Source organism: Astyanax mexicanus, chromosome 13 (assembly GCF_023375975.1).
Source record: "Astyanax mexicanus isolate ESR-SI-001 chromosome 13, AstMex3_surface, whole genome shotgun sequence".
In the NCBI taxonomy this organism is placed as follows: Eukaryota; Metazoa; Chordata; class Actinopteri; order Characiformes; family Acestrorhamphidae; genus Astyanax; species Astyanax mexicanus.
The window spans coordinates 7,415,167-7,442,380 of record NC_064420.1 but is presented as its reverse complement, the minus strand read 5'-3'; the positions used below and the strand labels follow the sequence as shown (position 1 = coordinate 7,442,380).

The 27,214-nt window shown below is 39.9% G+C and overlaps 2 protein-coding genes and 1 long non-coding RNA gene across 3 annotated transcripts; 2 read left to right on the top strand and 1 right to left on the bottom strand.

Moving 5' to 3' along the window:
- The first annotated feature begins 1,990 nt into the window (after window positions 1–1,990).
- gprin3a (GPRIN family member 3a) lies at window positions 1,991–7,058 on the top strand. Its single transcript, XM_022676752.2, has 2 exons — window positions 1,991–2,090; window positions 3,676–7,058. Exon 2 carries the CDS (start codon window positions 3,793–3,795, stop codon window positions 6,034–6,036), a length of 2,244 nt encoding a protein of 747 aa, XP_022532473.2. The 5' UTR covers window positions 1,991–2,090; window positions 3,676–3,792; the 3' UTR covers window positions 6,037–7,058.
- A 4,798-nt stretch (window positions 7,059–11,856) lies between these two features.
- Window positions 11,857–23,251, top strand: ppm1ka (protein phosphatase, Mg2+/Mn2+ dependent 1Ka). The gene is made up of 7 exons (XM_049462938.1): window positions 11,857–11,944; window positions 12,940–13,460; window positions 13,549–13,649; window positions 18,382–18,547; window positions 19,902–20,046; window positions 21,100–21,234; window positions 22,771–23,251. Exons 2-7 carry the CDS (start codon window positions 13,033–13,035, stop codon window positions 22,900–22,902), a joined length of 1,107 nt encoding a protein of 368 aa, XP_049318895.1. The 5' UTR covers window positions 11,857–11,944; window positions 12,940–13,032; the 3' UTR covers window positions 22,903–23,251.
- Window positions 21,049–26,782, bottom strand: LOC125780571 (uncharacterized). The gene is made up of 2 exons (XR_007423849.1): window positions 26,669–26,782; window positions 21,049–21,284 (listed from the first exon to the last, which is right to left on the bottom strand). It is a non-coding gene; the product is annotated as an uncharacterized LOC125780571 (long non-coding RNA).
- Between the last annotated feature and the right edge of the window lie 432 nt (window positions 26,783–27,214).

Genomic DNA, 27,214 nt, shown 5'->3' with positions numbered 1-27,214 from the left:
AATAACAAAAACTGGATATATATGTGTACTTAGAATGATTAAAAACATGCTTTTTATTGTACAAAAAAACAAAACAAAAAATACAAAATTAGGAGGTTGCACCAGTACCATAGTCTATAATGGTAATCCTTCACATTTTATAATTTAAATAACTTTTTTTTTTTCAATTTTAAAACTTGTTTTATCCAAATTCTCAAGAATCAGCCAATGGTAATTTTTTAAAACCCCCATTCATTCTGCCCACTGAGAAATTCAGCTCAGCACAGCACCAAATATGGGCATAAACAACATGGCACTGAGTACAAAATGAAGATATGACTGCACTGGTCTATGTTGCACTTCCTGTTCCTGTGTCCTTTTACACTCCACAAGACAAAAAAACAGTGATCAGAAGTTATGACCCACACTGTTGTAACACCAGCCTACTGTAAAACATGGGATAACCTTTATACAGCAGAACCGCAGTTAGTCCTTTAACATACAATAAACACTAAACCTACTCTGAATGACTGTTCACAAACCAAACTTTAAAATGTATTGGAATTCTGTAATATTTATAATATTTCAGCTGAAAAAAGGCAACACTGTGTTCTGTTGTCGCTGTTTTCCCAGGCTCTCCTCACTGCTCAAGTGCTGTTGATGGTAATGACTGGTTGCCAGGCAACACAATTGCACGATTGCACAACTGGCCTGTAAATTAATTTACAGATGCTGGTTGCCAGACAGTCTACACTCATGACTCTGCAGACTAACATTACAGATGCAGATGATGGTGAAAACTGAATAACAGGCAACCAAAAAATAATGGCTGTACTGTATGTCCTTGTGTACTGATTGCCTCGGCAAGTTGGAGCCTGTGTGAGAGAGTATTGTATTTTTCACACTAAAAGGTGCACTTAAAATCCGTTAATTTTCCCAAAAATCATCAGCCTTATAAGCTTGTGCACCTTATGTATACATTTTACCAGTCAGGTTGTAATAAGAAGCTAAGCTACTCTGCTGTGATACAGTTTTTTCCAGTACCGAGGCTGGAACAGTATTAATATTAGCTGATAACCACAGTGCTGTGGTGAGTATATTGGATTGTATTCTTTGTGTTTATCATGTTAAAATAAGTTAAGTGGGACAAAATGCTAGCTGATAGCACCCCGGGTTACTGGAACGCTCAGGGTTCCTCAGCGTAGCGTGGTCAGGTAGCCTTTACTAGGACTAAGCACGGCTAACTGCAGCTAGTCCTGCTGCTAACCTAACCGCCATATAATCTGGTGCATTTTATGTATGAAAATAGATCAGAAAATAAACGTTTATTGATAGTGCGCCTTATAATTCGCAAAATATGGTACACTGTGGGTGTTGAATTTTAAGTAATAACATCAACATATTAATAAAAACTCACTTTTTCCGTCCTTTTGCATTCCCACTTGACTCACACTCCAATCCAGAGCCCCGCAAACTACATCAGTTGACTGGACTGCTGGTTGAGAACATTGGACAGTTCTCAGCAGAATTAGCCAGCAGACTTCGTCTGAGGGAAGGATCTGTACATACTGTCTGCTGTGGCAAATCAGCAGATGAGGAAGCTTCTATCACTAGCTTGTTCGTTTTTAGATATTTAGCACAAGCTAACACTATGCTGTGGTAAAAGCTCCTCATATGCATGGTGCCTGACCAGGAACAGCTCATTTGCATAAAAGCAACAAACCCCTAAACAGCTCCTTTTGAAAGAATAGAGCTAGTGAGATATCTTCATGTGAGAGTGATTTATGTGTAGCCCATAGCCCTATTCTAACTTATGTATAAACAGGTGTAACACTGTGGATTTTACCGTGTATATGGTTAGTGAGCTGTGATTTTCGTGCTCGATGAAAAACTGAAGCGCGAGCTGCAGCCCGAGCTCCCTCTAACACACAACCCCAATTAGCTCACCCAGAGTCACGTGACCAGTCTCCCGCTTTCTCACGCGAGCGCCCTGTCCCGCCGCCCCTCACAGCATCATCAGCAGCAGCGCTGATCAGAGCAGCAGGACACGCGCGCGCTCCGACCGAGGATCTGCAGGCATGAAGCATCACGCGCCGCGCGCGTTTCCTCAGGTACGTGCGCACCAGCTCCAGACAGGAATGCACGCGAGCAGACCGGCGTTTCTTTATTGCAGAGCTACATTTTGGATGCGCGTGAATCACTTTCCTCTGCCAGATTGGGAACTATTCAGCATATACATATCAGTTACATATAGATACAGCTAAATGAAAGAGATTAAAACAGTAATATTACCATAAATTAGTACAAGATCTTCTGTAATTTTATAATTAGTTATCATCTCAGACCTACAGACGTTTTTGACGTACCAGATTTCTATTTATTGTATTTTTCATGAATTCTCTAATTATCTCAACTTAAAATGCACATTTATTAAAATGTTATATTTCATGATAATTGTGTGATTGTCTGTGTGTGCATGCCTTCACTATGTACATTCTTGTATTTGTTTGTCTGTCACAATTTTTGGCTATATACTGCAATAAACAGAAATAATGTGACAAATGTTATTATTCTCATTTTAAGACAATGTAATGCCTTTGAATTTATAATATTACAATAACATAGCAGTGAAGCTACTTTTCATTATTACAAATATTAAGACAGCCTAATTGTAAAGTGTTTTGGTGTACTGGAGTGGAAACAATGCAGGAACATGCATGAGGTTCTTAGGACTGTGAGAAAGAACCACTTTAGTAAATAATTTAAACATGTTCATAACTACACGCCCAGATGTCAGAGTAAGAGTTGTATGCTATCAATATTTAATTACCACACAGGCATGACTACAGAGACTGATGTAAGAGAATGTTGTTAGGAGGTATGAAACTGAAAGTGAACAAACTGCTGGTCAACCAAGTAAAAAATCTGATTTACAGATAACCAGCTTTTTAACCACATTTAGACCATCACACCAGCTTACACCATTGGATTCTTGCTGGGGAGCACACTTCCTTATAACACCTGGAAAGGCAACCAAAATGACAATATTTTATAAAAAGTATAGGGAGTCTCAAACCTCGTAGGTGATGATGACTAAATGTACAGAATACAGTATAACCTTGGTTACACTGTCGTCCAGACTTTTAGGTGTGAACACTGCATTAAACTACAAAAAATTAATCTGGGGGCTTTGAGTGGTCCACCCTACTAGGGCGCTGCCACTATGATCACAATGAACCGGTTTGAATCCTGTTTATGTAGCTTGCCATCTTTAGCCCTGAGAGAGCACAACTAGCCTTGCTCTCTCTGGGTGAGTAGATGGCACTTTCTGGCCTCATCAGTCCAAAGGGTGATGTCGCTTAGCACAAGGCGTCTGTGAGCTGATGTATCAGAACCGCGCTTTCCTCTGAGCGCGCTGAGATTCTACTTGGCAATGCTGCAGCAGCAGCAGTTATAAAAGAGGCAGGGTCTTACTTCATATGTATTAGAGGAGGCATGTGCTTGTCTTCACCCTCCTGGTGTTGGGGCATCATTAGTGATAGGGGGAGTCCTAAATTAGCCTAAAGTTTAGCCTAAATTAAAACTGAACCTTAGTGGGTGTTCAGATAATGAGAGTTTTAATTTTACTGTTTTACTAATTTGTTTATGAGCGCAAAATCATTTAACATTTTGTTTTCTACTTTTGTTTTGTCTCAGCCACAGACTGACTCCAAGGATTCCATTCTCTGCTCCTGTTTGTGAAATCCACAAAACCAGCCAGTTGTTGTTTTTTTTATTTATGTGTTGCTAGTTTTAACAAGAACAATTTGTTAGATGGAGCCCCGCCCAAGCTACCAGCATTCACCTAGGTACAACAAGCCCAAACCGGCAAACCAGCACAAAGAAGCAACCACATCTTTGGGTGTAAGAGGAGAAAATGGAAGAAATGGGCCATTGGCGTCTGAAGAGAAAAGAACATGTACAGATGCCTTGATTCAACCAAAAATGCCAGCCACTGCTGATACACCAAGCACATCAGCGCCAGTAACTAATTCATTTGTCACATCGCCATTGACCAAATCGAAATCACTTCTTCTCCAAGCATCTACAGCTAAAAAGACTACAACAGAAAAGTGTACAACAGTCACGTCATCAGTTGGTGCCATTGCAACTACTGCAAGTAAAACTGTTCCAGCAAAACATGCTGTTGGGATGGAGGGCTTGACTCTTCCTCTTCAGACTACGGCAACAGCAGCAACCACTGAGCGCAGGCTGAAGTCTCCCAGCAGCAGCAGAACAGGGGAACTAAAGGCTGATGCTAAAAACTCTCCCAAGAACCTCCATAAAACCACTTCATCGTCTCAGATCAGCATGTCCACCAAGTCTCCAAAGAACCTCCAGAAAACTGCTTCAGCTGTTGTAATAACATGTACAGACTCGCCAAAGAGCATGCAGCGAGCATCACTCTCTCAAATCCCCAGAGCCACGTCCAGCCCCAAGCTCAAATCCACCTCTGCTGCTTCACTCACAGTGGAAAAAACTGATGCCTGCAGAAAAGGAGGCAGCAGAGAGGCCATGCATTCACTTTCCCCTAAACTGAGGACATCTCAGACTGAAGACAGAGCATCTACACTGGCAAACCGGCAACAAGCAGAGAGCGTCCTGCACAAAGGTACAGAACACACCAAGGAAGAAAGCCCTCAGGGCTGTATAGAAGAAGAGGCGGAGAAGGGCGGTCGGGAAAAGAATAAAGAGACTAAAGAAGGAGAAGACATCCTCGAGGACATGCAGGTGGCAAGGATTCCCAAAGGAAGAGCCCTCGCTCTGCAGGTTGCCTCGAAATGTCCCATCTCTCCACAAGACAGGAAGCAGCTATCACCAGGAGCAACAGCCCCCTCCGCAGCACAGCTGAAGGAGATGGTAGGCAAGGCAGACACGAATGTCATGACCCAAGAGAGAGAGTGTGTCACAGAGAAGAGAAAGAGGGAGGAGCGGGAGAAGGAGGAGAGAGAAAAGGAGAGATTGAGGGAAAGGATGAAGGAGAAGCGAGGCGAGGAGAGAAGAAGAGAAGAACAAGAGAAGGAGGACAAACGGAAAGAGCACGAGAAGGCAGAGAAAGAGAAGAAAGAAGCTGAGAGGAAAGTGATTACGAGAGAAGAAGTAGAGAGAGAGAGGAGGAATAAAAGTTTAAAGAGCTTCAAGAATGCAGCAACGATGACTCTAGAAGATCCTGCTCCTGTTCAAACTGCTGCTTTGAAGATGGAGCCTGTTTATGTGGATGCTGGCATCCAGGCTGTTGTGGAGGTGAGCTGCAAGTCCACAAACACAAGCCCAAACCTGACCCTTCGTCCCTGGATCCAAGTGGACCCTGACCTCAGCAACAATGGGAAGTCTCCCGAAACTGCTTGCAGTATAGGATTGCAAAACGGACTTAGTCCAGAAAGTAGTTCAAACTCCGACTGGCCGTCAGGGTTATCATCAACCACTGTAGCTACAGAGGGAGCAAAGCCTAAATTCCTGGGCCCGCCCCCCTACAAGTCCCCGAATAGCCACAAACCGTCTCTCCAGCATGTGTGTCAAATAGAGATTGAGCTGCGCAGCCATTCCTCTCTGTCGAACAGCCTGGCTTTGCCCCAGGTCACGGTCAGTGACATCAGCCTGCCTGATCACAGTAAAGGGGTTTTTCCAATGGAGTCCAGAGACAAGGACTATAAAGCTTCTTCCACTGGGCCTGGCTTGGAAGGGGATCCACGAGAAAAGACAGAAGAGGCAGACAAGGCGGATAAAGGTCCTCCTCCCAAGGTGGTCTGGGACGAGCAGGGCATGACGTGGGAGGTTTACGGTGCGGCTGTGGACATGGAGTCTCTTGGATTCGCAATCCAGAACCACTTGCAAAAGAAGATCCGGGAACACGAGCAGCGAATTGGAAACCTGCGCAAGTCCATCTCACTTTCTGAGCACTCGCAACCATACGGAAAAGCAGCAAACAAGAGGAAGAAAAATAATGTTTTCCGCTCGATGTTCCGTGGATCTACCTGCTGCTCAAAGACACAACCCAAAACTGAAGCAGAGCACTGACTGAACTTTACTGTACCTATGAGTAAAGATACTCTCTAAAACTCGAAGACATTCCAAATGGATCTGAAGTACAGCCTCGGCCTTGAACTCGAAATCACCAGACTCGTAATATTAATGCCAACAGGCATTAATATGGACTGGGAGATTCACTAAAAAACTCTTGTTACAACAGCTTATAAACATTCAAGCAGCTACACTTAGTTTCTACCTAGTTTATAATGTGTCTGTTAAATCTATTTTAATCTATTTTAAACATTGTTGTTACCAGGTGTCAAATGAAGCATATAACTGGTTCACTTGAGTAACCATAAGTCACAGTCTCTTCCTAAAAGCAATGAGCACTTTTCACTATTTGCACCTGTGTAATAAATATAGCACTGAATACAGGCACTCACTTGGCATGTCACCACACAGTAAATGCTATTTGAGACTTTAGGGCTCACCAGGATTCACCTGTAAATTGGATCTGGTGAAAAGATTAGTGGTTGACTTGATTAGTCAAAGGTTAGATGACTTGTGGAAAGGCGCCATTGCTCAAATCCATTTTTCGATCTGAGACCAGCATTTCCCTGTACTGACCCACTCACATTATTATTATTATTATTATTTTTTTTTTTTTGCTGTAAAATGGGTGGGTTTCGCTGGGAAAGTGGGTGTGGCTAAAGTGTGTGGTGCTTTCCCAGAACTCCCTAGGTCTTCAGAATGAAGATTTGTAGTTTTAGTAAAATCTGACTAAGCAGATATTAAGAAAATACTGTATTAGGGCATCTAAACACAATTGTCTTCCACACTAAATATTACCATGAGGTTAATTTAAATATATTGGCCTCATACTCGCAATGTCACAGTGTAGCTCCAAACAGCAACTTTTAAGTAATGTTGGAAACGTGCAAAGAAACATTTCTACAGGTAATTGAATGCTTCCAGGGGCAGTCCAGTAGTGGAGCGCTATAAATGTTAAATATGCCACTGTATACATTTATATTGTTTTCAAAGCCTGTTCACCATCATGTTATTTTACCTCAAAATAAACCACACTAAATTTTCTAAATTTATTGATAAAACAATAAGCTATGTTTTTATTTGTTGGATTATGACACTGTGATGTCTCACAGAAGCATAGCCTAGCCTAGCCTGGCATAGGTTTAGTATCGCGACAAAATATTTTTGTAATGTTACCAGATAGTGTTGATCCTCTCTTTTTCCTTTCACTGTTCAGTTGGCACAGTGTGCAGTTAGCTGTCTGGAGAGATTATTTATAGTACGCTTTACTATATTTGTTCTAAATTTGCAAGTTATATTTTTCCCAGCTTTTCCTAAATGGTCAATGTAAATGAAAGTTAGTATAAATTCAATTTTATTGAACAGTACTCCCAATGATAACAGTAATTTGTTAAAAATAACCAAAACAAACCATCGCCACCTCCTTTCAGCAGCAGAGAGATCATTTTCTTTTCCATATTGCTTGAAACCTGTGGTCTGCTTAATACTGTGGAATACTGTTATCATTGGGAGGTTTGTTTAAATAAATAAATACATTTTATATATATATATATATATATATATATATATATATATATATATATATATATATATATATATATATATATATATATATATAAAAATCTGGATTTATACTTAATCATTTATGAAAATCTGCAGAAAAGAAAAATCACTTGCATAATAATCTGGAACACAGTGTATATAGGGTTGCAGTTGGGCCGGTAGATCCTGCACACTTATATAGTTTGCTGAATCTGGTTGCCACCTGGCCTTCTATTTGCTTAATGGCAATAAATCTGGAGAAAGGCAGACCAAGGAACTGTTGAAAACTGGTGGAGTTATTCCTGGGAGCATTATCCTGCTGAAAAATGCCAGTTAGTAGGCAACACATCCGTAGGATGTTCTGCACACATCGCAAAACTGTTAGTGTCCCTCATATCTGGTGGCTGACTGTCATATGTGATGGCTCTGCAGATCACCACACCAACAGTTGGGACAGTGTGTTGCTTCACAGCAAAGGCATACATTGAAATGTTCACCACAAGGCCTCCAGAACTGTCCCCAAAAACCTGCAAACCAACCATCCTGCTTCTCTTAGCCCAGTAATGGTTCCATCCTTAATGGTCCTCAAAGTCAACTGGGTAAATGTCTTTGAGTACATCAAAGAGGCATGAATTGCACAGACCACACTGTAATCATTTACATACTTGCCATACCTGAGACATACAGTCATATGAAAATGTTTGGGCACCCCTATTAATCTTAATCATTTTTAGTTCTAAATATTTGGGTGTTTGCAACAGCCATTTCAGTTTGATATATCTAATAACTGATGGACACAGTAATATTTCAGGATTGAAATGAGGTTTATTGTACTAACAGAAAATGTGCAATATGCATTAAACCAAAATTTGACCGGTGCAAAAGTACGGGCACCCTTATCATTTTATTGATTTGAATACTCCTAACTACTTTTTACTGACTTACTGAAGCACAAAATTGGTTTGTTAGGTGTATCCAATCATGATAATCAAAGGTATTTAAGGTGGCCAATTACAAGTTGTTCTCCTATTTGAATCTCCTCTGAAGAGTGGCATCATGTGCTCATCAAAACAACTCTCAAATGATCTAAAAACAAAGATTGTTCAACATAGTTGTTCAGGGGAAGGATACAAAAAGTTGTCTCAGATATTTAACCTGTCAGTTTCCACTGTGAGGAACATAGTAAGGAAATGGAAGAGCACAGGGACAGTTCTTGTTAAGCCCAGAAGTGGCAGGCCAAGAAAAATGTCAGAAAGGCAGAGAAGAAGAATGGTGAGAACAGTCAAGAACAGACAATCCACAGACCACCTCCAAAGAGCTGCAGCATCATCTTGCTGCAGATGGTGTCACTGTGCATCGCTCAACAATACAGCGCACTTTGCACAAGGAGAAGCTGTATGGGAGAGTGATGCGAAAGAAGCCATTTCTGCAAAAGCACGCCACAAACAGAGTCGCCTGAGGTGTGCTTTTGCCTTTTGCCTACCTCAGGCGACTCTGTTTGTGGCGTGCTTGCAGAAATGGCTTTTTCCCCGCATTTTTCTGTTAGTACAATAAACCTCATTTCAATCCTGAAATATTACTGTGTCCATCAGTTATTAGATATATCAAACTGTAATGGCTGTTGCAAACACCCAAATATTTAGAACTAAAAATGATTAAGATTAATAGGGGTGCCCAAACTTTTTCATATGACTATGACTACATGTCAGGTTTTGCAGCAATATGGATGCATTATGTATATGTATAGATACAATTGTTGTTTCAAAATAGTTTTGAGCACTTCACAATGTTTAAATGCATTAAATGATGTAGCATTGCCCTACAGTAGCTGTACAAGATTGTGCAGTTAGCAGCTTCACACATTAAAGTGATTTGTTTTTATATGACTGTGATTTACTCATTAAATAATGCAATCCAATCATAAAGTATTTGGAAAAGGCTTTTCAGTGCTGTGTGTGAGGGGCTGTTTATTAGGCCATTGCTTTAAATTCAGTTTGATTGAATGAGGCCCTGAGTGTGTTCTACAGAGTTCTCCAGTCTAATGGTTTAGAGTACTGCTGAATGAATATTTCATCATTTCCATTATGTGTGTGGGAGTGTATGTGTGTTGCAGGGCCTGAGAGTTGCGCTGTGTGTGTGTGTGTGTGTGTGTGTGTGTGTGTTTAAAAAGTGTCAACCTAAAAATAGGTTTGTTAAAAATAAACTAAAAATAAATATTTTTAAACTTCACACACTAAATATGAAAAACAGCTGATGTTAAATATAGATAAATCGAAAACACACATGAAACATGCACACACACACACACACACACACATATATATACACACACAGATTTAATTATTACACAATTGAGCTGTCAGATTCATACCCAGTGGAACATCTGCCCCACTTTCTTTAAGCTAAACTCTGTTTGACTGCTTTCTCCACTCTTTCTCTGTCTTTCTCTGTCTGTTTTTTTCTTTTCCTCTGTTTCTCCCTCTCTCTTTCTCTTCCTCTCACGATCTCTCTCTTTCCCTCTCCTGGTTCTGTATGAATAATATAGGCAGTATTAGAGCCGCTGTGTTTTGTTTTGAGTTCGCTCTGCTGATTTATTTAGGGAGAGTGTTTACAACAGAACCACATCACAGAGAGAAAAAGAGAGTGAGAGAGAGAGAGAGAGAGAGAGAGAGAAGAACGTGAGAGAGAGGAATAGAAACAATAGAAGGAGAGAAAGTGAGAGGAATAGATAAAATAAAATTAAGAGACTTAAAGAGAGAAGTGCACAGATAAATGGACAGGGATAGGGAAAAAGAGAGAGGCAGTGTCAAAAAAGAGAGAGATGAGGTTTAAAAAAAGAGAGAGAGACAGTGAGAGAAAGTTGAGGACAGAGAAAGGGGAAAAAGATAGAGAGATGAGAGAGAAAAAGAAAAGGACAGAGAAAGGAAGAATAAGAAAGAGGGGAGTAAGAATATAGAGAAAGATTATGACAGAAAGGGAGAGAAAGAAAGAGACAGATAAAGGGAGAGAAAGAAAGAGACAGAAAGGGTGAGAGAGAAAGAGAGGGATGAGAATAAAGAGAGAAAGCTAAGGACAGAGAAAGGGGGAGAAAGAGAGATAGTGAGTGAGAAAGATGAGGACAGATAAATAGAGAGAAAGAAAGAGACAGAAAGGGTGAGAGAGAAAGAGACCATTAGAAAGTGAGGACAGAAAGGGTGAGAGAGAAAGAGACAGTTAGAAAGATGAGGACAGAAAGGGTGAGAGAGAAAGAGAGGGATGAGATGAGAATAAAGAGAGAAAGCTGAGGACAGAGAATGGAAGAGAAAGAGAGAGACAGCGAGTAAAAAAGAAAGAGAACAGAAAAAGGTAAAGATGATGACATTGTGAGAAATAGAGAAGGATGAGGACAGAGAAAGGAAGACAAAGAGAGAGACTGAGGGAAAGGAGAGAACAGAGAAAAAGAGAGAACAGAACAGATTTCTTGCCACAGTCATAAGGAGTAAGACAAGGCTGTAGTCTGAGGCTCACTCTTTTTAATATATATATATATATACAGTATATATATATATATATATATATATATATATATATATATATATATATATATATATATATATATATATGATTTGGCTTAAAACTAGAGCCTTAACTAGAACTGTGTCTGTGGTCTTCAATTTCCTTCACCTGACAGCTGAAATCTCTGAGATTATTGAGCTTTTTGTATCCCTCCTCTAAACAATGATATTGATCTTTGTTTTCAGGTCATTTGAGAGTTTTGTTTTGAGGCTTTCATGTTGCCACTCTTCAGAGAAAATGTAAAGAGGAGAAAAACTTGCAATTGGTCTCATTAACCCTTTTTCATAATTGGATTCACCTGTAAATGTAGGTCAAGGGTCAATAAGCTTACCAAACACATTTCATGTTCCAATAATTAGTGCTAAAGGTATTTAAATCAATAAAACGACAAGGGTGCACAAATTTATGCACCTGACAAATTTTGTTTAAAGAAATATTGCACACTTTCACCATCCACCAATCATAAAGAGAGAGAGATGAAGAAAAAAAAGGGAGAGAGAGTGAGAGGAAAAGGCAGATAGAGATATTGTGCAATAACTTATTTGACGTCACATAGGTCAGTATGTCCGCGCATTTTTTCACGTGCGCAGCTCCTAAGTGTAACAAGCTCCGCCCTCTTTCCTGATTGGATGGCAGATGAACACCTCCGCGTTCTGTCAAAGGAATATGAAACCGGTGACCTGCTGAACATGCTGACCTTTCATACACACACACACACACACACACACACACACACGAGCAGCCACCTTCACACACCCACACCGGCCGAGGGAGCGCGCGGAGGTGCTGTTGACTGAAAAACATACTGGCAAGTTCCGTTTACTGATTTTATACCAGATATATGAATTTAAATGTCTAAGCATAACGAGATATTATTATTATTATTATTATTATTATTATTATTATTATTACAGTGTTGGGATATTATAGTGAAGCTGAGGGGGTGTAAGAGCAGAGCAACCAGAGAAGATCGGTCACAGATACTCAACACAGTGATTTACTGACCCTGCTGTCATTAAATAATTCATAGTGGATAAAGAATGCAGAAATATATATAGAAAATACTGAGTAATTCCTAGTAGATACTAAACAAATTCATAGTGGATACAGAATGCAGAAATATTTATAGAAAACACTGAGTAATTCCTAGTAGATACTAAACAAATTCATAGTGGATACAGAATGCAGAAATATATATAGAAAACACTGAGCAATTCCTGGTATATACTGAATTATTCATAGTGGATACTGAATGCAGACATTTATTTAGAAAACACTGAGTAATTCCTAGTATATACTGAGAAATTCATAGTGGATACTGAATGCAGAAATATTTATAGAAAACACTGAATAATTCCTAATATATACTGAAAAATTCATAGTGGATACTGAATGCAGAAATATTTATGGAAAACACTGAGTAATTCCAAGTATATACTGAATAATTCATAGTGGATACAGAATGTAGAAATATATATAGAAAACACAGAGTAATTCCTAGTATATACTGAAAAATTCATAGTGGATACAGAATGCAGAAATATATATAGAAAACACTGAGTAATTCCTAGTATATACTAAACTATTCATAGTGGATACAGAATAAAGAAATATATATAGAAAACACTGAGTAATTCTTAGTATATACTGAAAAATTCATAGTGGATACTGAACGCAGAAATATTTATAGAAAACACTGAATAATTCCTAGTATATACTAAAACATTCATAGTGGATACTGAAGTAGTTACTGAATAATTACTAATGAGTTTTTTATAGTAGTGTTTGTGTTTTTCTTTTTAGGGGGTCACCTGAGGCACCTGAAGAAGAACCTATTGCTGCGTCTCTCTCTCTCTCTCTTTCTCTCTCTCTCTCTGTCTGTATCCATCTATCTCAATGTCTTTCTCAGCCCTCTCTCTCTCTCGCATGCTCCAGCGCTCTCTCTCCCCGGCTGCTCGCAGTGTGAGTGTGTTGGGGGGCCGGTGTGTGTGTGGGCAGGTGTCGGTGGTCCGCTCTTATGCTGCAGCCCGTTTGGGCGCCGATGCCAGCGGGCGGCCGACCACATGGGACTCCTTTGGCATTTGGGATAACCGTATAGAAACCTCGATTCTGCTGCCCCCCAGCATCCGGTATGGCACCCCTATCCCCCGGCTCAGCCTCAGCACCGTGGGCTGCGCGTCACACATCGGACTGCGGCGCAACAACGAGGACCGGCTCAGAGTGTCCGAACTCACACCCAACACACTGTACTTCGCTCTGTTCGACGGACACGGTGGAGCTCAGGCTGCTGATTTCTGCTCCACACACATGGAACGCTACATCAGGTACACACTGACCCACACAGCCTTAAATAGACCTGTACTAGACCTGATGATATACATGGGACATGTTATGTATGTCTGTGTGTTTTAGAGATGGTCTGGAGAAAGAGTGGGATTTGGAGGTGGTGTTATCTGAAGCCTTCCTTCAGGTGGACGCTGCTTTGGCTGCGCAGATGCAGATGTATGGCAATGGTATGAACTAGCCCCAAAATGATAGCTCCTAACAAGTACCCAGAGGTGGAAAGTAACTAATTACATTTACTCACATTACTGTAATTGTTAAAGTAGTTTTTAAAGTTGGTAATTTTACTTTTACTCAAGTACATTTTGACACAAGTAATTTACTTCACTACATTGGAAAATGACCCATTACTGAGTAAAAAATGAAATGCTGGGAAAAAAAAACAAATTGTCTGAATTGAAAGAAAATTGAGTTTTGTTCTCCATGGCAGCACAGCTGAACTTTTCCCAGCAGTGTTTATTACGGTTAGCGGGAGAGACACTGCGTTAATCAGCTGTGTAGCCTGGAGTCTGTATGCTCAGCTCGGGGGAACCGGTGTTGAGTGTCGAGTTATGCTACCCATTAATATGTTTTTAATGATAATTCCTTACGTTTTTATTAGGAACATCTGCTTGGATGTTAAAAAACATGTAAATAGAAGTCAAAAAATAATGATAAACTGTAAAACTACGTGAAAAAAAGTATTTATAGTCACTTATATGACCATAACTTTTTAACAGTAAAGAAAAAAATGGATCATAGAAACCTATACCACTTGTTCTTGAAAATGCTTTATGCGGTGGTCTGAACAAATACTGCCTGAAAGATCTAAATTATTTAATTTAATCATTGTTTAATTTATGATTTGTTGTACTTTTTTACATCAAATAAATAAAAGTAACTATGTAACTGTGACACCGACTCTTTAACTGTCACTCCTCTACACCTCTCAGACCACTTCTTCATGCAACTCAACGTTCGCATTTCGAAAAAACCCACAGCTACTCCTACTATGGTCTCGTTCCGCCGAAATCTTCGAGATCTCCCAGCAGACCAGTACTCCTCGCTGGTGACTGACAATATGCCTCCACTAGGCTCATTTTCATCACTCAATGTTAATGATGCCACTGATACTCTTTGCTCCACATTAAGCTCCTGTTTGGACGACCTCTGTCCTCAAACATCTCGAGCCATTAAACCAAGCAAACCGCAGCCATGGCTCAAAAATGACACGCTCAGGGAACTACGCTCCAAACTCAGAGATGCTGAAAGAAACAGAAACAGACCTAAAAAACTACCAACTGCTCCTGGCTTCTTTTTCAGCCAGCCTCACCACTGCTAAAGCTGAATTCTATCACAAAAAAATCAGCTCCCTCACAGACTCCCGGAAACTATTTGCTACATTCAAATCACTACTCAACCCTCCACCTCCTCCTCAGGCTACCTTCCTTACGGCTGAAGCACTTGCCTCATTCTTTACTGGGAAAGTGGCAGCTATCAGCAGCCAGTTTACTGATGTACAGTTGTGGTCAAAAGTTTACATACACTTGTAAAAAAACATAATGTTATGGCTGTCTTGAGTTTTCAATAAGTTCTACAACTCTTATTTTTCTGTGATAGAGTGATCGGAACACATACATGTTTGTCACAAAAAACAGTCATAAAATTTGGTTCTTTCATAAATTTATTATGGGTCTGCTGAAAATGTCACCAAATCTGCTGGGTCAAAAATATACATACAGCAACAAAATTTGTCAATTTTGGTGATGTAGCGAGTTGTGTCAATCAAATTAGCTTCATGTCATGGCCTCTTCACTTCTTGTAAGTGATTCTGATTGACTACAGCTGTTGACTTCTCATGAGCCCATTTAAATAGGGCTCATTTGACCCAGTGATTAGACTCAGCTACAAAAGCTACAATGGGAAAGTCAAAGGAACTCAGTGTGGATCTGAAAAAGCGAATTATTGACTTGAACAAGTCAGGGAAGTCACTTGGAGCCATTTCAAAGCAGCTACAGGTCCCAAGAGCAACTGTGCAGACAATTATACGCAAGTATAAAGTGCATGGAACAGTTGTGTCACTGCCACGATCAGGAAGAAAACGCAAGCTATCACATGCTGCCGAGAGGAGATTGGTCAGGATGGTCAAGAGTCAACCGAGAATCACCAAGAAGCAGGTCTGCAAGGATTTGGAAGCTGATGGAACACAGGTGTCAGTCTCCACAGTCAAGCGTGTTTTACATCGCCATGGACTGAGAGGCTGCCGTGCAAGAAAGAAGCCCTTGCTCCAGAAAAGGCACCTTAAGACTCGGCTGAAGTTTGCTGCTGATCACATGGACAAAGATAAAACCTTCTGGAGGAAAGTTCTCTGGTCAGACGAAACAAAAATTGAGCTGTTTGGCCACAACACCCAGCAATATGTTTGGAGGAGAAAAGGTGAGGCCTTTAATCCCAGGAACACCATGCCTACTGTCAAGCATGGTGGTGGTAGTATTATGCTCTGGGGATGTTTTGCTGCCAGTGGAACTGGTTCTTTGCAGAAAGTAAATGGGATAATGAAGAAGGAGGATGACCTCCAAATTCTGCAGGAAAACTTAAAACCATCAGCCCGAAGGTTGGGTCTTGGGCGCAGTTGGGTGTTCCAACAAGACAATGACCCAAAACACACGTCAAAAGTGGTAAAGGAATGGCTAAACCAGGCTAGAATTAAGGTTTTAGAATGGCCTTCCCAAAGTCCTGACTTAAACCCCATTGAGAACATGTGGACAGTGCTAAAGAAACGGGTTCATGCAAGAAAACCATCACATTTAGCTGAACTGCACCAATTCTGTCAAGAAGAGTGGTCAAACATTCGACCTGAAGCTTGCCAGGAGCTTGTGGATGGCTACCAAAAGCGCCTAGTTGCCGTGAAAATGGCCAAGGGACATGTAACCAAATACTAATGTTGCTGTATGTATATTTTTGACCCAGCAGATTTGGTGACATTTTCAGCAGACCCATAATAAATTTATGAAAGAACCAAATTTTATGACTGTTTTTTGTGACAAACATGTATGTGTTCCGATCACTCTATCACAGAAAAATAAGAGTTGTAGAACTTATTGAAAACTCAAGACAGCCATAACATTATGTTTTTTTACAAGTGTATGTAAACTTTTGACCACAACTGTACATGTAGCAGTCCTACATCACGCTCTGCTGCCCGGTATCCCTCTACCGAAGGCGTCGCTTTCTCCTCGTTCGCTCCTCGTACCTCACTGGGCGCTCGTTCAGGGAGTCATGGCAAGGACGGTTGTCCCCAGCCCACTCGTTATCCACTGGGGTTCCCCAGGGTTCGGTACTGGGACCTCTTCTCTTCTCAATATACACCACCTCTCTAGGTCGGGTTATCCGCTCACATGGTTTTTCCTACCACTGCTTTGCTGACGACACTCAGCTATACCTGCCGTTCTCACCCGATGATCACTCAATCTCTGCACGGATATCGCAGTGTCTCTCAGAACATCACCTCCAACTAAACCTCTCAAAGACTGAACTTCTGGTCATACCAGCAAAACCTTCTATTCAACACAACCTTGCCATAACCATCGACTCTCTCTCTCTCTCTCACCGACAAAGGTTGCTAGGAACCTGGGTGTTATGGTTGATGACCAGCTTCTCTTCACGCACCATGTGGCCTCAGTTGCTCGATCCTGCCGCTTTGCGCTTTACAACATCGGAAAAATTCTACCGTTTCTGACGCAACAGGCCACCCAACTCCTGGTACAAGCTGTGGTAATCTCACGCCTCGACTACTGCAATGCCGTACTAACTGGCCTCCCGGCCTGTGTAGTAAAACCACTACAGATGATCCAGAACGCAGCAGCACGTTTGGTCTTCAACCAGCCAAAACGGGCACATGTCACTCCGCTGCTCATTGAGCTCCACTGGCTACCGGTTGCTGCTCGCATCAAATTCAAAGCGCTTACAATCGCCTACAAGGTGATGACAGTACAGGCTCCTTCCTACCTGCACTCGCTCCTGAAGGCTTACTCTACCTCCCGGCCGCTGCGCTCCTCCAATGAACATCGCCTCGCTTTGCCAAACATTCACACAAAGCAATCCAGACTGTTCTCATACAGAGTTCCACAATGGTGGAACAAACTACCTTCCACTACCAGATCAGGAGAATCTCTCGCTATCTTTAATTAACTCCTGAAGACAGAGCTCTTCAAAGAGCACTTACTCTCCTAACACCTCTAACAAACTAACTAATTCTAACCTCATCTCCTTCTTCCTCTTCTCTACTCCTCTATCCCATTATTTCCCTCTGACCTCCTTAAGGCCCTATCTATAGATGTTTTATTTTTATTTATTTATTTTTTTTTTAACTTCTATTATTTTTGTACTTAACCTCTTCTATTATTTGCACTTCAATATTTTGGACAAAAGCGTCTGCCAAATGTAATGTAATGTAACTTTTACTCAAATTACATTTTAAATTGAGTACATTTTTTTTGAGTACATTCTTTTACTCGAGTAGATTTTTAGATGGGTACTTTTTACTTTTACTTGAGTACAATTTTGGCAAAGTAAAGGTACTTTTACTTAATTACAATTTTTCAGTACTTTTTCCACCTCTGCAAGTACCAACCAAAGTGTTGGGCCCAAAAACAAATTACTGAGACTTAGAATTTACTCAGTACTAAACGACTTCGACCCGAAATGACTCAGTACAAAACTACTAAGCCTGTAAACCCAAACAGTACTGCTACCAGACCCAGAACAGTCAAAAAAGACTCACTACTAAAGTATTGTGCCACAAAACTCAATACTAAACTACTGGACCCAAATCAACTAAACACCAAACTACAATCTCAATAAACTGCTAGGTCCAGAAGAATGCTTGTAAAATATAACACTGTCGCTATGGATACTCTACAGCCTCTCTGATGACGGTTGGGACCACGGCAACAGTGGCGTTGCTAAGAGACGGGATTGAGCTGGTGGTGGGCAGTGTTGGGGACAGCCGGGCGATTCTGTGCCGGAAGGGGAAAGCCCACAAACTGACCAATGATCACACACCAGAACGAAAGGACGAAAAACAGAGGTACGCACTCTGTCTATATACCCTCTCTCTCTATCTGTCTCTTTCCCTGTCTCTCTCTCTCTCTGTCTGTCTCACTGATCCTCCTGGAATGGCATCCACTGGCAGGCTAAGTGACTTGTGGATGTGCAACCAGATCAGGCTGCTATAAATAACACATCCCCTTTCCCAACATACAGTATGAGTTTGTTTTGAAATTATTTGGAGCATAGACTGTGTATAGCTGGACTGTGTAGAGCATCGTCTCTCAAAAGTGAAGCCACCACAGGTCGGGCGCCCCCTGCTGTTCGGTTGCAGAAAGCTGTGTAACCCCACCCATCCCATCCCCATAGGTTTCAATGGCAAAACAGACAACTTTCAATCACATTTTTTTTCAAATTTATTGTAATTCTACCTCCTTTATTTAAATGCAACAGTGTAACAGTGTAACCTCTGCTTATATTGTTAATTTTTTATACCCCCCAGAATTCATTTTTAAAAACGTTATTCAGCTCTATTCAAAAAAGGTGTGGTTACTGTAAAAGGGCTGGTTATGGGCGGGACCAATAACAGACCGTCAGCTCCGCTCTGCAGCCTGTGACCTCGAGGCAGCCCTCAGGGGCGGGGTTATTTAAATGAGTAGGCTGTCTCTCTACAGTCTTTCTCCCTCCTCTGGTCTCTACTGCGCAGACTCGGGTATCAGGATCGCCAACATGGCGGAAGATTTTGGCTTTATTTTCATTAAATGAATGGAAACGGCGACACGGCGTCCATCTTTTTTTACAGTCTCTGATTTGGGGAGTAAAAGTAGTGTGTATAATATGATATTATATGAGTTATATACGTTATACATTTATACAGCTCTTAAACATTTTTCTTAAACAAGTTTCTTTGATTTTGACAAATTTAAAACCTCTGGAATTGAATCAAGAGGAAGATGAAAAACAAGATCAAACCAATCTTCTTGAAGTTTTGCACCAGGAGTGACATAAATTTACCTATATGAAGCAGTGTGTAAGACTGGTGGAGGAGAGCATGATTAAAAACCAGGGTTATTCCACCAAATATTGATTTTTGAACTCTTAAAACTTTATGAATATTAACTTGTTTTCTTTTGCATTATTTGACGTCTGAAAGCTCTGCATCATTTTTTGTTTTTTAGTCATTTCTCATTTTCTGCAAATAAATGCTCTAAATCACAATATTTTTATTTGGAATTTAGGAGAAATGTTGTCCGTAGTTTATAGAATTAAACAGCAATGTTCATTTTACTCAAACATATACCTATAAATAGCAATTTCAGAAACTGAAGTGATCTCTTAATTCTCTCAGAGATGTTTCCTGATAGCTGTGTGTGTGATTGTACCCGTTATGGTAGGATCCGTAACAGTGGTGGTTTCGTGACGTGGAACAGTCTGGGCCAAGCGAATGTAAACAGCCGTCTGGCCATGACCCGCAGCATCGGCGACTTCGACTTAAAGAACCTCGGAGTCATCGCAGAACCAGAGACCACTCGCACTACAGTGAGTGTGTGTGTGTTTGAATTATTTTCTCTTTTTTCTGTAATGTGAATATTTAACACTTTAAAAAACATACATTTTATACTATTTACTGTAGTAGAATAATTTACAGTTGATACTAAATTTGTTCATAGTAGATAAATGCTTATTAGTACTTACTGAATAATTCATGGTGGATACTGAATAGTTCAGGGGTGTCCAAACTTTTTTTGTTGGGGGCCAGAAGGAGAAATATATTTGAAGTCACGAGCCACACTCTGTAATGAAATATACCACTTTAAATAATACTTTTTCCTGATTATTTCATTTACACACCATTTTACTTGACTTACTATCTTTATCTTTGACAGTGTTGTGTAAACTAAGATTTTTCAAATTGATGTTTAATTTCATGATGTCTCTTAATATTAAACTCCTTAATTACGGCAACGTTTAGACTCTTTGGCCCGTTTTTCTGCGCTAGAAATTCACACTCTCTCCGCTTTTAGACTCTTTGGCCCATTTTTCTGCCCTTGAAATGCGCACTCTCTCCGCTTTTAGACTCTTTGGTCCTGTTTTTCTGCGCTAGAAATGCGCACTCTTTCCGCTTTTAGACTCTTTGACCCGTTTTTCTGCGCTTGAAATGCGCACCCTCTCCGCTTTTAGACTCTTTGGCCCGTTTTTCTGCGCTAGAAATGCGCACCCTCCCCGCTTTTAGACTCTTTGGCCCGTTTTTCTGAGCTAGAAATGCGCACTCTCTCCGCTTTTAGACTCTTTGGCCCGTTTCTGACACCTAGCGTTCAAACTTTGAATCTCACATTATAAAAACCTGCTTAACAGCAGGCCAACTTTCATTCTAGTTCTAAAATACCTCGCGGGCTGCTCCAAAAAAGGAAACGCGGGCCGTAGTTTGGACACCCATGGAATAGTTCATAGTGGCTCCTGAGTAAATTATACTAGATTAGTAGATTATAGTAGTAGATTATAGTAGAATAATTTAAAGTGGAAATAAAAAATGTTCAGTAATCATAGTAGTTATTTAATAATTCATAGTGGATTATTGGTTTTATATTACAGATACATCATGCTCATGATGCATTTCTGGCTCTGACAACCGACGGCGTAAACTTTATCATGAGCAACCAAGAGGTCTGTGATGTCATCAACCAGTGCTACGACCCAGTGGAGGCAGCTCACGTGATCGCTGAGCAGGTAGCCAATCAGCAGTGGGTAAAACATTCTATGGGGAAAGTCCAGGAAACCTGCAAAACACAGAGACATGTCACATTTTAGTGAAGACAGTGTGTGCATATGGCAAGCCAACTAAAAGCCAAAAGGCGTGGGAAAGAAACGCCTCCACGCTTAAAAATATCACGTGTCCACACGTAAACAAATCACGTGTACAGGCGGTAAAACTGTTCGTACATACACGTCTTGGCATCTAACATCCAATCAGTAAACGCGCTTATGCATACATTTGCATTGTAATAAGGCAGCCTGACAACACATGATGTCATGCAACGTGTTGTATTCCATATTCATAAGGCGCTTACGTGGGTTACAACACAGTGTCAACGTACCGTGACATAGCCCCATACATACTCATGCACACTGAAACGTTGTAATCATGTGACTATGATGCAGACAAACCAAGTCTCCCTGAAGCTGTGGGAGTCTCCCGCATTTCGGTAGCGGCTCCCTGATGCCCGCGAGTCACATATAATCTCCCTGAATTCAGAACGAGTGCCCCAAACGCGCACACAGGCCACAGACTTTTTTTCTCTAATCGCGTGTGGGAAGGAGAGAGAGAAAACAGAGAGGGTTCTGATTGGCCTGTTCTCTGCAAAGAGTCTGTGAGACAGCCAATCAGTATTTAGTGTGGGCGGGCAGTGTTTTTTCCCCCTCCCGGACGGGATTTGTTCAGTGAGTGAGAGAAAGCAGATCATGGCGAAGGAAATATTAATAATTATTGTAATTTGATATGAAATGTTTTTGATGTCGTGCATTTTTTTGTGATGTTGTAACTGTCATTTTTTGTCAAATAAAGGTTCCCCCCCCCCCCCCCAAAAAAAAAGGAAAGCAGAGGCAGGGCCTTTTTCAAAAAAAGAAAAAAGATAAAACTCATTTCACCTCTGAATACTCTAAATTTAATTTAAATAAACAAGTAAAATTTATTAATATAAAAGTAAAGTTTCGTTATCCTTTGGTGTGTGTGCAAGTTTTTTTTTTGTTTTGTTTTTTTTGGCGGGGGGTGGGGGGTGGGGGGGGGGGGTTAACCTCCCTGAAATCAACTTTTGCAACTTGGGATGTCTGATGATGTACCCCCTATTTCACATCTACCTCTGTACAGGTAAAAAAAAGCACATGATGTACAGACTGCATAAATTTACACGTAAAAAAGATAACGTCTTAATCTGTCAACACGTGATTTTTTTTTACGTGTGGACACGTGATATTTTTACACGTGGAGGCGTTTCTTTCCCACGCTTTTTGCCTTAGTTGGCTTGCCATATGTACAGCATGTTTTGTAGTATTATTTTTATGTTTTCTGTTTAGTTTATTATTATAATGAATAATTATATTTAATATGGGAAACTCCTTATAATGCAGATCATTCTAAACACATGAGCCCACTTATTACTTATTATTTATAGTGTAGTTATACAGTTTAAAGCTGAGTGTCTGAAGTGTTTCATTCTTTCATAACAGAGGGTGTGTGAATTGTTTGCTGTGTTTGTGCTGCTGCAGGCTCTGCAGTACGGCTCGGAGGATAACAGCACCATCATCGTGGTTCCGTTCGGAGCGTGGGGTAAACAGCAGAACTCGCACTACAGCTACTCCGTCAGCCGCAATTTCGCCTCCAGTGGACGCTGGGCCTGAACGAAACGCCTTCTGGAGCCAAATTCATCATATTTAATGAAGAAATGAAAAACACCCCACAATATTTAAAAGTATTTTTATATCTATGAGATTATGGATATAATGTGTCCAGTATTAAATTTGTACTCTATTTTTGGGATTTCTGTACATATGTACTGTGTGCAAGTGCAAAATGTAATTATATAAATATATATTTTCAATTTATACCCTTTTCTCCACACCAGCGACTTCATCCAGTGAAAAAGAGGAGTCTTACTGTATAACTCTATTCTAAAATATATAAAGTCTATTCTATGGTCACAAATATGAACTGAAAATGAGCTGATTAAAGGGAGTTTATTTTCCAAAAGGCAGACTTTGCTGTTATCATTAACAGAATCATAGACTCAACAGTAACTACAGCATGGTATCTGCACTGGTGTAGGCGTATCTGTGTACTCTTTTAGAATGTAAGAGGACCTGTGTGTGTGTGTGTGTGTGTGTGTGAGAGAGAGAGAGAGAGAGAGAGAGAGAGAGAATGTCAGCACACTGCTGCTGTAATCTTCTTAATGTTTCAACACCCTCCTTACACATTATGCAACACTGATATGCCTGTAAGGATTTGGACATTCAGTTCTTATTATCAAATCAATCACCTGAGCAGACGTCACATCAGAACTCCTACGATCGGTCTTATTCTGCCACGCCCACTTTCAGGAGTTTGTTTCTTCTGAATGTGTTCAGAATATGAGGTCAGTTCATATTAAATTGTATATGATAGTATCGTTTAAAGGACAGTGGTATATTTTCCTTTCATTGGTTGTTTGGATCAGCACTTTCAGTTAAAGAAACACTGAACTTGTGAAACGTGAACGTGTTCTGAACTAACTTTTGTATCCACGTTAATCTATAATATAAAATCAGACATTAAATGAATTCTAACACGACTGTTACATGCTAAATTCAGTCCTGTTAAGCATGTAAGTACACTCTTTTAACCCTTGTGTGGTGTTCAGGTCTGTGGGACCCGTTTTCATTTTTCATCAAATGATACTAAAAAAAAAAATTTTTTCTAACTCAAACTCATTGGCCTTGGCTCATTTTTTGTGAAAAACATATATCAAAACATATTTTCAATAAACACACACTGTAAACCCCCCCCCCCCCCCCCCCCCCACACACACATTTATACTACATACGGTATGTTTGGCCAAGGGCTAATAAACATTGCTTCATTTGTAAATTTGAAACTAAACAAATTTTCTACTCATATCTTCAGTTTAATTCATTTTCTTTTACATTTTATTAAAAAACGAATAAAAAAAAAGAGTAGCACTTTTTGAAAGAAATGTAACATAAGAAAGGTAAAGGGCAAATATTAACCATGTAAGCTGTTTATATTGCTTGTGTAAAGAATTTGAATATAAAATTGCTTAATTTTCTGAATTAAATACAAGTAACAAAGTAAACGAGTAACAAAAATATGAACATCACACAAGGGTTAAGTCCAGGCTCCGTACGGTAGGATATTAACTAGCTAGCTAGCTAAGCAGCTATGGCTTGACTAAAGTTACCCCCAACTTGTCCTAACGTTAAACTGAGAAAATAACCAGTTCAGGGTTAATTAAGTCATAGCCGGTGGACCGTGTTTAGCTAGCTTGCTGTCTCTCTGCTAACATTTATCTGGCTAGATTAGCCTTAGCTAGCTAGCACTGTAACATACATCTTAAACTGAAATGATCTCTACTGTTTTTTTTTTTTTTGTATCTATTCACGGTGAAGTACAGGATATTTGAGGTAACTATGAATGGTTTGACCTTTGTAAGTTTTTTTTTCTTTATGAAGAAGTGCATTTTGGAATGCAGCAGTGAGGCAGCATTGCTAGAACTCAGCGGTACAATGCTACTTCTGTCCCCCACAGTCTCGTTTTGGTAGACGATGGTGATATGGGTGAATAAAGCATATTAAAGCCCAACATGTTTGTTTGTTTGCGTTGTGCACCCCTGATCATTTTTTATAATTTTCCTTTATAAATCATTGGTTGTTTAGATCAGCAATTTCACCAAGTTAAATATATCATAAAGCAGATAAACACAGTTATATTTACGAAATGAAATGAAGTTTATAGGACATACAGAAAGTGTGCAATAATGTTTTAAACAAAATGAGTCAGGTGTTTAAATTTGGGCACCCCAACAGAAAAATGACATTAATATTTAGTAGATCCTCCTTTTGCAGAAATAACATCCTCTAAACTCTTCCTATAGCTTCCAATGAGAGTCTGGCTTCTGGTTGAAGGTATTTTGGACCATTCTTCTTTACAAAACATCTCCAGTTCAGATCTGAGGACGCTGACGCCGCGTTAACAGTGCAGGTGTTCTGTCGTGTTCTGCTACCCTGTCAAACCGTGCTACCCTAGTGTATGTTTAACTGTAAAAAAATATATATATATTTTTTACATTTTTTATTATTTTTTTACACTCAAGCAAACGATGACTTTCAGTCCAGATTGTACAATGCACCCGGGATAAAGAAACTAAATTATCAGGAAAATACTACAGGTGGGTAACCCAGGTCCAGAAAGTAAAAATCCAACCCAGGGTTTTTTTTTTGTCTGCAGCAGAGCCGCTCAGTACAAAGCCCTGGGTGGCATTCTTACTTTCTGGACCTGGGTTACCCACCTCTACATTCAGTAAAAAATGACTGAAAGTTATTTGCCTAGTCAAGGGCGTAGGAGCGGTTTTGATATTGGGGGGGGACACATTTGCTAATATGAACCAAAGCCCACCCTATAGTTTCCTAGAAAAACATTTGCAGAATTACTTTTAATCCCAAATAATCATTTTTTTCTGTATTCTGTTTATTATTAGTTACATCCATGTAAAGGTGATTTTACAACCTATGTTACTCCACGTTACATTTACTGTTGTTAGAAAACATTATACGTGGAAGGTCTGAATTATATACATATGACAAAAACTGATCAGTTATCACCTAATATTTAAAATAATATAACAGATTTGATTATTATTATTATTAATTATGTATTGCATGTTGTATATTTACATTTTCTCCAAACTGACTAGCATTGTGTCCCGCACTTTTAATTATTCTACTGAAAGCACATCTTTTATGAAAAAGAATGTAACTTTACGTTTCATAGGGATTTTTGTAAACTACAAATGACCAGAAGTCAGATTAGATCAGTGTTTCTTAACCCTGTTCTTACATATTCTATTGCATACTCCCACTGTTCTGCATATTGTAGAGCTTTCTCTGCTTTAAGTGCACATAATAAAGTAAGTGATGGTATGATGTGTCTAATACACTGCTGGACATACATAATGATTAATTTATGATCCATAGGGGGCTAAGAGATTTTAACAGGTAAACTGAGTAAAGGACTGTTTATTAGCTAATCAGTTGGATCTGGTGGAAAACACAATTTTAAGGGCAGTGATCAGGGTTAAGAAACTGCTTTAAACTACATAAAGTGTTGTATACTAAATTCTGTCTATCCCCTACATCCAGCTTCTAGCTGACTGAGTTATCTAAATGAAAGAAAATTAAATAGTTATTAGCTAGTCAGGTACAGGGTAAGCTGAACATTATATAGTTTTGTTTTTCTTAAACTAAGCTAATTCCAAAGTTAAACTAACTGACTGTCACAGGCTGTATTTTATTAAGCGCAGAGTTGGTATGTTTTGATTAGTGCATTTTTAACCAGCTATCAGAAACATAGCAGTTTAACTTATTAACATGGTTTACATGTTTAGCCTACCGTTACCTTTCTGTTAGAAAAATCGCTGTATATCCAGATCTGGTTTAAAATCAGCTACTGCATTCCGATCGCGCTGCTTAATCTCACAGCGGGGGAGGGGCTTCCCCCCCACCAGCACAGCTCCGTGATTGGCGTTAAGAGATTTCCCATTTACTCAGCGGTCACCTGTCTTCTCATTAATAGTACAGCTGATCTGAGCGAAACCATTTTATTTTGGGGGGGACAAATCCACCTTTTTCTAATATCCCCCCCAGTTCCTACGCCAATGTGCCTAGTAATCTGTTGTGTCCCGGTTTCATTTCTGACCCTATCAAGTTGGATAGCAAGCAAACTCTACAGACAGGTGATCTATGTATGTATGCTCTCAGCTCACCCCAAAATTTGACATACGGTAACTGCTCAATTAAATAAATAGGGTAAACATACAGAGAAGAACATTGGTATTTAAATCGTGTGAAACTGACACCAATAAATTCATAATTCCTGCTGTTTACTTGCTTAGTAGTATTTTTTCTCAGTAACATAGTCACTGTGAAGTGTGGAGAGTAGTTT